The 14057-nt window shown below is 35.2% G+C and overlaps 1 protein-coding gene across 2 annotated transcripts in view; it reads left to right on the top strand.

The window, feature by feature from the left end:
* The window catches only part of LOC150085240 (zwei Ig domain protein zig-8-like), a 176063-nt gene that overhangs the window by 144267 nt on the left and 17739 nt on the right, over positions 1-14057 (top strand). For both annotated transcript variants that reach the window (XM_090373108.1, XM_090373110.1), the window contains exon 3: positions 13595-13805. In XM_090373108.1, the coding sequence (XP_090229234.1) occupies positions 13595-13805 (211 nt within the window). The remainder of the gene's footprint in view (positions 1-13594; positions 13806-14057) is intronic.

Genomic DNA, 14057 nt, shown 5'->3' with positions numbered 1-14057 from the left:
CTATAAAGTTATAAACTTAGTAATTAACTGGTAAGAAGATAACTGTACTAATTAGACACTAATTTTAAGATCAATCATAACCTGTTCTGCTCCCCACTACAGAAATCTATTCATATAAATGAAAGCATATTTCAGATTATATTCTGTTCGTCTATCTATCTATTTTTAATTTCCAGATGTTTTATGCTGCAGGGATTTTTCACATAAGAAGATTGCTGATGCGTGTCTGACATTGCAAAATAATTGGTGAATAACCTTTGCCACATGGTCCTGACGTTTCAGTACACTCACTGGTGAATACCATCTACCGGATTAAATGGTGTATTTTATTGTGTCGTGGTCCCCATTTACAGTTAGCTGAATTCAGCGTTTAACTGTGACTAGTCTACCGGTATGCTGGTGGGGTCATAAATTTCTTTTAAGTGGTGCTGCCCGAAGAACTCGAAGATCTCTCACTAACTATACGCAGCGAATTATATGGAGTCTTTTGTCTCCATTTGGTGAAGTCGGGATGGGTAGAAGAGAATGAGACAGATGGTAAAGGCAAAATAAAAAGAACATCAAAATCTAGCATAAATGCCACACACAAAGAAATAGAAAGAAAAACGGATTCCCGAAATCGTAAAAAAGATGGATTAAGTCTTTATATAGTTAAGATTCTGCAAGGTAATAAGGAAATCTTTGGAAATACAATTTTATAATAATTAAACCACGGCACCTTGGTTTTTATTAACGCCAATAGTTTACCTCGAATACCATGCAGTTTGATTGGTTCAGACTTACCACAAATTATTCAGAAATTATAATAAGAGAATTGTTCATCGAGCACATTTCGTCACTTCTAAGTCAGCATTACACAACTTTAGAAAGGACACTTCCATCTATTGGAACCCTTCTCGGACTTATCAATAACAGACCAAAAAAATTTATGAAGACGTTCACTTCTAACTTTCATATGGGAATTTCTTATCCATCTTTCGACGAAGTCATGGGACTTCGTCGATTTTAGTGACTAAAGACTTGCTTTCGTCAACTTCCGGTAGGTCAATCGCTTCCGCTAAAAAAGATATCACTTTCTGTGTTAATTGAAACACTTCCGGTATTAATTGCAACACTTTCGGTGTAAAAGATATCACTACCTCTATTGATTTGAACATTTCTCATGTAAAAGATATCACTTCCTGTATTAATTGTGACACTTCCGGTATTAATTACTATACCGCCTCAAACTCTAAGATTCTTAATTAGAATTTAACTAGAGATTCTTAATTAAAAATCTAGCGTCAACGAATTGATTTCTATGAATATCACTTTCCATATTATCGTATCGAGAAAGTTAATCAAAGACTTGTTTTTGTCACTAAAAAATATCTTCAAGATCCATTTTAGCATCACTAAATTTATCATAAAATCAACTTCCGATAGGTCAATCATCACTTCCTGTATTAAAGTGACACTTCCGTTGTGAAAGATATCACTTCCTGTGTTAATTAAAACACTTCCGGTATAAAAGATATCACTACCTTTATTCGACACTTTTCGTATGAAAGATTTAACTGCCGGTATCAATTACAACAGTTCTGGTATAACAAGTGCAACTTCCGGCATTGCAGAAGTCAAAGAGTACTGCTTCATTAAGATTCTTAATTAGTAGAGAGAGGTTGAAAATTTTTCTTTTATGTGGGATCATTTAACAGTATCAGTCTTTTACGTCTAGTGTCAATGAATGATTTCTATCAATATCACTTTCCACATTATTGTAATGAGAAAGTGAATCAGCTTACGACGAAGGTGCAGGAAATCTGCTTCTCACTCTCCTCTCCAAATGTGCCCGGAATGGCCCAATAACATTTAAGTTTGATAATTGCGCAGGACACGAGAGATGTTAGCCTCAATTTCAAGCTCCTCAAACCAAGACTGGAAACATCTAGCTGCATATATTGGACCATTATCATCTTAAAACATGGCATGCTTTGTGGGAAATAATGTTTGCAACTTGGTATGAACGTGGTCACTCAGAATATCAAGGTAATTTGTGGCAGTAATTCGTCCATTCAAGATGATGATGGAACTAAAGAACACCAAGATATTACTGCCTAAATCGTTGTTGATCCTCCTCCATTTCAGTTGCTGTGGATACATTAAACAAATCGGCAGTTTTAATTACTGATGCCCCTGTTAAACATACACCAACAATTTGACCTTTTAGTATGCAGACAAGTCAGTAAAAATCGTCATGTACCTTTTCATATAATCTCTAAATAACCATCAGATTTTATCGTCTTTTCTACCAAGAAACTATTGCTTTCTTATCAGGTGTTTCCGTTATTTTGTCTTTCTCAATATATCATGTTTATAGTGATTTCACACTGAGTCAAAAGCTTGTGCAAGAACAATATAAACTATCATTGGAATCTATCTAACCGAAGACACTTCCTGCCAAGGAAACTACAGAGAAGTCTCCCCTTTAAAATAGGGTAAATTCCCCCCTTCAAAACTAGCTGAATTTTGTTCTGTATCAAAATAATCCTTAAAATAGTCAGATACCATCAGGACTCTTAGAGAAGGGCTCTTGGAAAATTTCTGATATCATTTCCATATCAAAAAGATTGCTTCCAGTAAGATCAAAAGAAGATCATTTACTATTCAGAGAAGCTACTCTCAATATTTAATAGATAACACTTCCGGTACTCGTATGACATTCTTCGGTTTTCTTGGAATCATTTCCTGTTCAGTGGGATAACTTCCGGCATTGATAAAACCATATTCAGTGTACTTTCTGAAGAAAGAATGTTTTTGAAACACACAGAGATTACATTTTAAATCTTCAAGTTTTTCTTTCTTCAGATAGTTTCTTTTTTTTTCTTTTTAATTTCTAGCAAACAATAGTAAATGTGTGTGACATTCTTATCCATTTCGAATTATTCTGTCTCTGTTATCCGAATCGTAACATGGCAATACTCGATCTTCGGGGAGTCTTCCTTCAAAGCCAGTCAATCTCCGTTGCACCAAACGTAATATTTGGGTTTGAAATCCAGTGGGATTTCCTCTTCCTAGTGCCAGGATTTTATTTTCTCCTTCCTAGATCCAATACTGATCATTGGCAACACCTATGATTCTAGCAAGCGAACAATCTTGCCCACAGGTTGCATCTTCAATCCGTTTTTGTCTTTTCCCATTCACTGGATTCGGCGCAACGAACTGAAAATGAAGCTTAGAACTCCCGACTCAAATACCAGTAATGTAATCTGCCCGTTGCCCCTGACTACGGTGTTCTCAAGAGGAGAGGTATTTTCTGGAGAACAGTTTCCTTTTTTGTGAAACACTTATGTCCTACAGATTTACTTTTAACTTCAGCTGCCTATTATAAAAGAACGAAAGATATCTATGAAGAGATGGGGAAGAAAGGAAGAGGAAATCTCATAGCGAACGACGAATCCTTTGAAGAGAAAAAAGCAATTCTATCCACACAAAAACCAAAGTGCCCCTTATTAGTTTAGTAGTAGCCCTGTGATTCTTTTATTTACTCCAAGTACTTTATACGGAAGTTGGGCATTCTCTCTGACCAAACCGTTGTAATTGTACTTCCAGCAGATTGCATTTCTATTTTACCAGAAATTTTAAAATATTTCTTGTTTAATCTATTGAGGGAAGTTTACCTAATTTACCTAATTCAAATTTATTTAAATTTTTGATTAATGATACACCAAATTAAATTCGTGTTAATTCAAAATTATTAAAACCTTAATTTTGAATTCCAGTAAGATCAAAAGTTTTAACTTCAGAAAACATTCGAAATTCCACATTTCGAATCTTTTGGGATTTTGTTGCACCTATACCAAATTTTTACATATATGGTACTGCATATACAGTGATCCTGATAGCTATACCTTTTTTTTGGAAAGGGAAAGTGGTTTTGACCGGGGAACAATGATACCAATTTAATCTTTGCTGATTTGCCTTACGTTGAAATTGCTAATCTAATCTGTATCTGTTTTATTCTGTCTATTATAATAGCCTCCTTACAGTCTGTGCTTTTATATACACTGTTATTGTGGTAGGAATTTGGGATCATCAGCGACTAACGCCATATTGCTCTGTGTATACTGTCTGTAAATTGCGTGAGTTCTGTGGGTGATTTTCTGTTTGCTGGATGAAAAACCTGAGTTTCCTGAGGGGGAACCATGCTACCTTCGCCTGAGACCAACTAACTCAACCGTATTGTGAAAAAGGCCATAAAAATTCCTCATGCTATTGACTGTACTCCAACTGTCTTTTCTATCCGGTGTGGGGAGGACGGAGATTCTACCAACTGTGCTATCCATGAGGGCTTATATACACTGAGTGGCCATTTTAGCTACATTGACATAAGAGTGAGTGTCCTTTTTTGGCCTTCAGAACAGCTTAAGTTGTATGGGCTCCATGATAGAAACTTTCCAGAGATGCTGGCCAATGCAAACTCGACCGAATCCCACAGTTACCTTAGACCATTCAGGAATGGTACCATTTGCCTGCTAAGTCAGATCCCCTAACTGAGCAGGCAAATGAAGAATGATAAAGTGAACTCAACCGAATTTAGCATCTGTGGGAGAGGTACATTTTCTTCAAACTTTCCACGTCACCAGTCCATCCGCTCCAATAATTTGTCTAGGTCTTCATAGAATTTATTAAAACTACCCATTTCGACAAAAGCAGATGGAAATTTGTTCCAACAATCAACCACCCGCTTCCTGAAGGCAAATGTGTGTAATCTGAGCAAGTGGAAGAACTCCATCAGCATTGAGCTTGCTCAATTCATTCAGTCTTAAACACCTCAATCAGATCACCTCGCGGGTGCACTTGTCTCTAACGTTGGAACTCTTCACTGGTTATAAACATTCCATTAGGTTATTTTGAAGTCCAAAATAAAGGCCTCTTTTGCCTTCGTTTTACGCTGCCATCTAGCGAGAGTTTTTACATTTTAACCAAGCAGTGGTAGATTGATGTCTTTAGAAAAACCTTAATACTTTACATATAAAATTTCTATAGATTTTGAAGAGTTACCTAACCTGTAATATTTTGTAATACGAGCAGGCTTACTGAGTTTTCTTAGCCAACAGCTATAAGAGCGACTAGGGTCTTTTTCTTAAGAATAAAAAGCTCCCTTAACAAGATTTACGCAAACATAATGCAAGAACCTTCAAGAACATAGCATTACTTTATGCTAACTTACTTAGACACTGTGAAGCGAGCGTTCTTTCTATTTTTTTTTCTCCTTTGGGATTAATTTCTTTTTTTACCCCTCCTCGAGTCTTTCTGTGTAGGAGATTAAGACACTTTTCTTCAACAAAAAAGGCCCAACGGTTAATCTCCAAGGAGCTCTCCTTCTTTATTTTTCATGGGTGATATTAAGAACTGTCACTTTCATTAAGGTCACTCTATTTTTGGTTCTGTTGCTGTATAAAGAGAAGGGATGAAAAGTAAAGTTGGTAATGTATTAGACTGTCGTATTTCTTAATGCTTCGTGTAAAGTGTGAAGTTGGAACATTATTCAGTACCCATGTGCTTAGAATTCTCCTATTGTGTTTCTAATTTTTTTCTACGTCACACACAAGACAAATGTAAGTAGATAGTTAACATTTTAATTACTCTTTTGGATATTAATTTTACCTTTGCATCCAAAGATAAACCTCGTTCTTGCTCTATCTCTAAAGTATGCTTCTCCTTTGCATTCTTTCATTTTTAAAAAGATCGGTGATATTAATGGTGAAAACGCTTGGTTTTCTTTTTCTTTTTGCTGGTAGTCTATATTAAAACACAATCTCAAAGTCTAAACATTATGACCACTGCTATTCAATTTCTTTGCAGAAGTGGACAGGATGTTGATATTCTGTTTCCTTCATGGGCGGATGTCCACTTCTGTGCCTACCAAAGCTGTCGGCAAGAAGCCTTAGTTGTTTTTCTTGGGTTTCTTCCTGCAATAAGACCTTCTTCCAGCTTGTTTTTGCTGGTTAATATGGGTAACTTCTTTTGACTGCTGGTGGATTGCTGTTCCTTGAACTGTTTATCTCTTTGGAGATTGCTGTGGACTCCTGCAATGCGATGATCAGTCTCTGGGATGTGATGCTTGTCTGTGGACAGTGTCTCTTCAGTGGTTTCTGTTGCTGGCGCAGGTCGTTGTGCTGTAGCTAAGTTCGGGATGGCCATTGCACAGTATAGTTGGTTCGTCATGTGCTAATTGAATCAATTGATGATGTACAATGTTTTCATGTATATAAGATATTGTTAATATTTGTATATTGCACCATGTCTATAACATGTATAGCAGGTATGCCAAATGTTTTGGCTAGGGGACTCTTTACTCAATAAATGAAACATACGAAATGTTGAGTACTGGTTGAAGGGTGGAAGTATTGCGTAAACTGCGTAATACTGCCACAAAAGTGACTTACAGGTGCTTTGGTTGCTGAATATGAATCCCATAGAACATCTTTGGGATTATGGATCGACAGATCTGGCGTTTGGATTCTCCACCACGGACTATTGCAGATCTATGAGACACCGTCCTGGAAACATGGTGCAACATCCCGCCTGAAACTTTCAGAGACCATACAGAGTCCATGCCTTGAAGTGTGGCTGCAAGAGGAGAATATACCCACTATTAGATAGGGAATCACAATCCTTTGAATGGACAATGTATTGCTTCTTGAGTTTAATGAGATTATTTTCCTTCAGTGTGGTGTCCCTGATTATTCTTATGTGTTCCATTTTTAAGATTAAAAACAAGTTAAAAGCAAACTTCTTGTGAAGGCGCAAACATCAAAGTTTTTCACTTAGAAAATTTCTCAGAATCCTTGAAAGACGCTTATGGAAACCTGGTTGAAGACCATTCTAACATCGGGATAACTTTCTAATTCCAAAGACTTGTTTGCGACAGAATGAAACAGGGTTCTAAAAAGCGGATAGATTTTTCTGTAAAGATGAAAAACTTTTGAAAACACGTAAACAATCCAATGGTATTAAATATTCCAATATGAATGGGAAATCATTTTCTTCTATGGAAACTACATCCATGCTTCGATGGATTTTAAAATATTTGCAATATTTTACACTAATCACGCTTTGCAAACTGTTAGATTCGATTTGGTTAATCCGACACACCTGCTTCTCGGAAAAATAGATATTGCTGTATCGACTCTTCTCCAAACACGTTACCAAATAAGCATCTTTTTGAATTCTATTTTTAGAACGGCTTTCTTTTGAATGTTTCCTATTGATTGCCACGATCCGTGTCTTTAGCTTGAAAAGTAAGACGTTGCCTTTATTTCTTTTCTTATTTCGCGTAAACTTTAGTGTTTTGTAAAACATGCAATCTGCGAAATGTATCCCGGATCCAGGAATAAATGGGGGTCTTCAAGAAAAAGAAAGGCTTTTATTTAAAAAGAACGAAAAATACTCTTCTTTTTCAAATGATTACGCACAAGTTGCTGGTATTGGACAAGACAGCAAAGCAGGAGCATTTACAGCAACATGTCGACTGCTTTGACCTCTTTTGTGGTGCATCGGTGTAGTATAGGATACTTTATACACTCTTTCTCCATCGCATCAAGCTTGCCAAGACAAAGGGACTTATATTACCCTGAAGCAAGGAGCGTAATATATTGAAAACGTTTTTCGGTATGGAAATCGGGCTCAAATATTATTTATTGTTAAAGATGGACAAGTTCATATTGTTGACTGAAGAGATATTTCAAAAATATTATCACAATAAGGGACAGGAAAAGTCATCTGCCTGCAGGGCAGAAATAATCCATTCAACAGTATGATGAGGTCTGGATTCCTGTGGAAAGGTCTTAATATACCATCCGTAATTATGAGGTTTTCGTAAAGATTAAAACTTATCAAGTTAGGCAATGTATGAATTGCATTACATTTCCGTTACGTTCTATTTCATTTTAATTTTGTGTTATTAATAAAAGTGAAAAGTAAATAAAATAATTTTTTTCACTTCGCTGCACATACTTTGTAATCGCAACATGTATTTTACGATCTATGATGTAATATATTAAACAGAAAGTGTATGAGACGTAGTATACCACGATTTCGTAATGCACTTCATTTTTTTCTGGATTTATAAGGCGTATATCACGTTTCTGCTGTGATTAATTTAATCACAGCAGAAACGTCTGAATTTGGCGAGTTTCTTACTTTAAAACCCATTCAATTCAATGGAAAAGTTTGGTGAAACACAAATAGTTGCTCTTGACATCTCAAAGGCTTTCGATCATGTTTGGCATAAAGGTCTTCTAAACAAGCTTCCATGTTATGGTTTGCCAACTGTTTTCTGTAATTGGTTATTCACTTTTCTTTCTGACCGTTCACGGGGTGACAGTAGATGGCTCTCTGTCTTCTAACTTCTCCACTACTGTTGGTGTTCCCCAAGGTTCAGTTCTTTCTCCCATTCTTTTCCTCTTGTATATTAATGACATTCTTCCATTGACTGTAAATCGTATTCTGAGTTTGTCTGATGACAGCTCTTTGCATTCCACCTTTCAGTTTGTGAAACCTTGCCCTGCTGTTTCCACTACCAATATATATCCACTACCAATTCCTTAAATGTTGATCTCCAGTGGAGCAAAGATAACAGTTGGTTTCAATCATTCCAAAACTCAGTCCTGACTTATATCTCGCAAAAACGATTTTTCTGCTCCTATGCTTTTCTTCGATGACACTGATTTCTAGGCAAGCTCATATATCTCTATTGGGGATTACCCTGACTTCTAATCTCTCTTGGCATGAGCACATTACAAATAGTGCATCCTCTGTATCTAAAAAACAAGGTTTCTCTTTCGCTCTGGGCGTTACTTTTCTTCCAAACAGCTGCTCACTCTGTACAAATCGCAAATCCGCTGTACCATGGAATATTGTTCCCATATCTGGAGCAGTGCCCCAAAACCTCTCTGAGGCTTCTAGATTCCATTCAAAAGATGGCAGTTAGGTTCATTAATGACTCATCTCTAAGAGTGTCTCTCCAGTCGCTGTCTCATAGACGTACTGTTTCTGCTGCATGCCTTTTCTCTAGATACTTCCATGGGCACTCTTATTCTGAATTGGCTTCTATAATCCCAGCTCACTTCCAAAGCAGTCCAAACACGTGACACAACCAGTCAACATTCTTTTACTGTCCAACTTCAAACTCACAGAACCAACTCTTCATCTTCCTTATTTATTCATTCAACTTCCGTTCTCTGGGACAACCTTCCTTCATACATCTTTCCTGAAAATTATAATCTACAGAAATTCAAGTCTAATTTCAATCTTCGTTCGACTTCTCAACCCATGCACGGTACTATAGGTTCTGATCCACCATAGCTACCATCAATCAGCAATGCGTATTCGCCATAGTTACCAGCAATCAGCAACATAATTGTAACTATAATTGTAGCTATAATGTACAGATTAGTTTCGGGTGTATGAAATTGTATCTTCATATATATGAGTTACTCTAAAAATCGAATCTTAATTTTTTTGTAATAAATGTGTATTTATAGTATTCCATCAGTCCATTTAATTTGTAGATATTATAATGAATGGGTTAGGGTGGGGATTTCCATGGTAACTAATGATAAATTTCTAATTTCCATAGTAACTGATGGTAAATTTCTAATTTCCATGGTAACTGATAGTAAATTTCAAATTTCCATAGTAACTAAAAGTAAATTTCCAGTTTCCATAGTAACTAAAGGTAAATTTCAAATTTCCATAGTAACCAAAGGTAAATTTCCAGTTTCCATAGTAACCAAAGGTAAATTTCCAGTTTCCATAGTAACCAAAGGTAAATTTCTAATTTCCATAGTAACCAAAGGTAAATTTCTAATTTCCATAGTAACGAAGCTGAATTTAACATAAATGTCTTTTTTTTTTTTTTTTAGCAAAAATAAAAGTGAATCGCTAATAAAAAAACAATGAATTTTCAGAGCAATTTAATAAATGAAACGCGTAGCAACAGCTTTCCATAGTAATTATCTTTAAAAAAATCTCTAATTATATTTTTTGTATTTTCTACAATTGGTGATGTAAATTGTTTATTTTTCTGCGTTCAGAGAACGTACATAACAAAAGGTTAAATTGCACATTAGTTAATATTAATTTTTAACTGAGATAACAGAAAAAAAAAATCATGCCATTCATATCTTTAATGAATATATTAAAACCAAGAGCGGGGTAGTCATTAAATGTAATTTCCTTAAGACGTTACTTGAAATGATTGGCGGAAATAACGAACGTGGATTTTATTTTTTGAAACTCGATATGTCGCTTGGGAAACATAAGAACAGAAAGATGAACTTTTCTTTAACACATTATGTTCCCTGTTTGTGTAAAGTTTCAGAGGATCTGAGGCAGCTAATTTAGTTTGAAACATTTCTCATCTAGGGAAAGTGATATGCGCTAAATCAGGCGAATGATGGAAAAGAAAATGACTCTTTAGTAGGAAGTGAAGAAAAAAAAATCGACTGAACCATTTCTTTGGTAGAATACCGAAAGCACACGATTTCTTATCAAACAGATTCTTGAGTTGATGTCTTCTTCCTGGATACTTTCCCCAATCTCTCTCCCCCTTAGAAAAAGCACCAAGTCAGCCTAGGTGCAATTTATCAATGTCAGGGTGGTATTGTTTTCAAAACTAATCAAAATGCTACCGTGTCTGCTAGTGAGGTTTCTTTGCCATTCCTTTGATGACACGCAGCATATGTAGTTAGAGATCCACCGTACGCCACGATTATCTTTTTCAAGATTTTTCTTTTTAATCTTCACAAAATCTATGTAAAAATTAGGGCTCATTATGCAGTGTCGAATATGTTAAAAGACAGTCCATTGTATGGGCTGATTGAGAAAAATACTAATCTTCAACAAGACTGGACCCAGGGTGTGTAATGAAGCATCGAATATCTCACTGGACATTATAAGTGCACGATGAACTTATCTATATTATAGATGGAATGGAAATTAAGATGGTGGAGATCCTTATCATGTTCGAAGTCTCTGACCGTAGATTCTTTTTGCCATTTCTTTTATTATATATTACGAAATGTTTTAAAATAATTTCACTAAAGAGTTCTAACCGATGTTTCATTTTATATTTAAATAATACTGAATTAAATTTATAGGTTTAAAAACAGTCAGGCCATATTTACAACCGATCCAAATGAATGGTTGCAAGTATGATCTGAAAAGTTTCTAAAGACCAGACTAGATGCATCACACAGTAGTTTCAATGTTTCTATCAATCCTGAGCCAATTCCCAATAGGAATACCCGTTATAAATTAGTCTAGGATTCATATTTATAAACGACCTGTTTTCTCGGGACATCCTTGGAGATATTTTTTCCCTCAGCTGGCAGTGGAGAAACAAATGTGTTTCATCCTTCAACATATACTAAAAATAAGAACCGTATTTCAAGTATGCATGTTAGAGGCTCAAAGGTGTCTGAAAAACAAAACGTTGCCATACATCTGGATGTTGCATCGGTTTTTGAGAACAGGCAGCCAGGCTATAGATAATGGAGGATTTATAATAAGTAAGACTTCCTCCAAGAGGTGGGATATTGTCAAGAGAGGGCTCTTCGATCCGTATTGTGGCTCAAGAGTCACTGGGCGCGGCTTTCTTATTCTTGGAGTGTGGGAAAAAAATAAGAAAGAAAGAAGGTGAATCACTTCATCACACAATAGCGTCCTTCTAGAACGATATATTGTGGACTAATACCCTCTCTCTCTCTCTCTATACGTATATTAAAATAAATATTAATTTTTAGATACATCCATCAAAATTCTTTTCCCTCCAACTACAACCTGATAGAAATGAGATCTATCCTTAAAATCCGTTACTAAGGTTGTAAGCTCATTTTTATTTTTCTCTGTTCCATCTCTTAAGTATAATTTAAGATTTTTGTCTTATCTTCTGTTTCTTTTCTTTTGAATTCAAGATAGCCTCGCGTTCAATAATTTCCGATAATTCTACACCTCATGATGATCTGTTTTTCGTAACTGTTTCAAGCAATTTTATCTTGTTCTTCCTGAAATAAATACATATTCATTAACTTTTATGTCTTTCTTGTTTTCGTAAATGACAATCTCTAATCTTTATAAAAATAAAACAGCTTTTATAATTCGCTTCCAGTATTTCAGCTCTCCCTCAGTAATCAGAAGGAAATAAAAATGCGAAACATTAACAAGCTTCCATAATTATTTTCTCTCTTTTTTTTTAATAACTGAAATTTTCTTTTCTAGAAGCCTTTAGAAGTGGCAGTTTTAAATAAATAAATACGTCAAAGATTAAGAGATGAGTCCAATAGTTTTTAACTATAAGATTAAATAAACACCGGTGCTACTCGTATTTCAAAAACACAAACTAAGATATGTACGGATTCCACCTTTAGAGCGAGTTGCTTCGATATTGCACTACTTCTTAGTTAATATGGTGCTTTTAAAATGATTTAAACTAAAATGTACGTAAAATGATTTTAAGCGAATATAATGATTTTAAGTAAATACACAAGGTTGATACACGAGTTCAATTTCTCTTCATATTCACAACGACTTGCGTCGGTTTTGTACTACTATTACAAAAAACGTACTAGCCTGAAACTCTTCCCCCATGCACATTAAACAAATTATAATCTCCCACGTATGTAACGGATTACATAATGTAACTGCTAAATTAACTTTAATTTTACAAATAAATCAATATTTTTGTTTATTATTTATTTATGATTATTATTTCTTATTATTTTTTTATTGGTGCCACAATAGCCTGTGGCTTCCTTGCACTATTTGGCTGGCTGGTAGTTAATACTTGTAACTTTGAGAACTACTGATCTCTTTTAGATGATTCATGTTCTATGTAGAGAAAACAAGGCACACTTTATTCGTATTTGAATAAGCAAGTGCGAGAAAATACCCCCCAAATTATGAATTTTCACTTCCAAATGGGGGATGTACCAAATAAGACCATTCAGTCCTTATTTGTCCTCTGATTTTTGCTCGGTATTCTCTTTAACTACATTTCAAAATAATATATATTTTTAAAAATAATCTCTTTACAGTCAATTGTAAAGTGATATAAGAGCTATATAATAATATATAGAACATGATATTGCTTATTTTAACCGCAAACACAAAAAACGTAACAGTCTGAAACTCTTCCCACATGCACATTAAACAAATGATAATCTTCCGAGCTTGAACGAAACAGTGAAAACTAGGGCACATGCGCTAATAAATACATCATAATATGTGATAAAACTACTGCTGACACCTATTGACCAACACATAAAGGTCAAAGTTGAATTTCTTCATAGCGTGAATCGATTTATTTGTGCTTAAACTTCTTTAAAAACAATACAGAAATTATTCAACTGAGCAGAATTTTCAATCGAATGGACTTTATTACGATGTTCTTTCATTTTGTTCTATCGATTGTCATTCTCCTACTTATAGATTCTCATCTTCTTACTTTATCCCCAGTAGAATAATTTTTTATTTGTTCTCTATCGATTTTCTTCCTTAATATCCCCTTTTATATTTTCAAATGTTATTGCTTTATTGTTCTTTTTAGGTATCTTGGATCAGGAGAAAAGACTTTCATGTGTTGACGGTGGGACTGGAAACTTACACCAGTGATGACAGATTCCAAGCCATTCACATGGAACACACCAGCGACTGGGCGTTGCAGATCAAATTTGCTCAGCTGAAAGATGCAGGTCTTTATGAATGCCAAGTGAGCTCCGACCCAAAGATTAGTTTTTTCGTGAACCTCACAGTAGTTGGTAAGATTTCCTTCTTTGAAATTTTTTGCGCATATATAAGGGCTAGGAGATTAATATCTGGTGATATTGCGGTCGTTCTCTTAGAGATTATTAGATTGCAAATAGCTGCTAATGCGTTGCGGTTGGATAGAGGGATGGCCTGATCTTATCTCTCTCTCACCTAGAGGGAGAGTGGAATCAATTGATGGATTATTTACGTACCTCTAACAATTTCAGAATTACAATATTACTGAATTACCATTTTCTTAAAAA

The sequence above is a fragment of the Mastigoproctus giganteus genome, chromosome 5 (assembly GCF_048544385.1).
Source record: "Mastigoproctus giganteus isolate SK-2022 chromosome 5, ASM4854438v1, whole genome shotgun sequence".
Lineage (NCBI taxonomy): Eukaryota > Metazoa > Arthropoda > Arachnida > Uropygi > Thelyphonidae > Mastigoproctus > Mastigoproctus giganteus.
The sequence above is the reverse complement of the archived record's forward strand: the minus strand, read 5'-3'. Positions and strand labels throughout refer to the sequence as shown.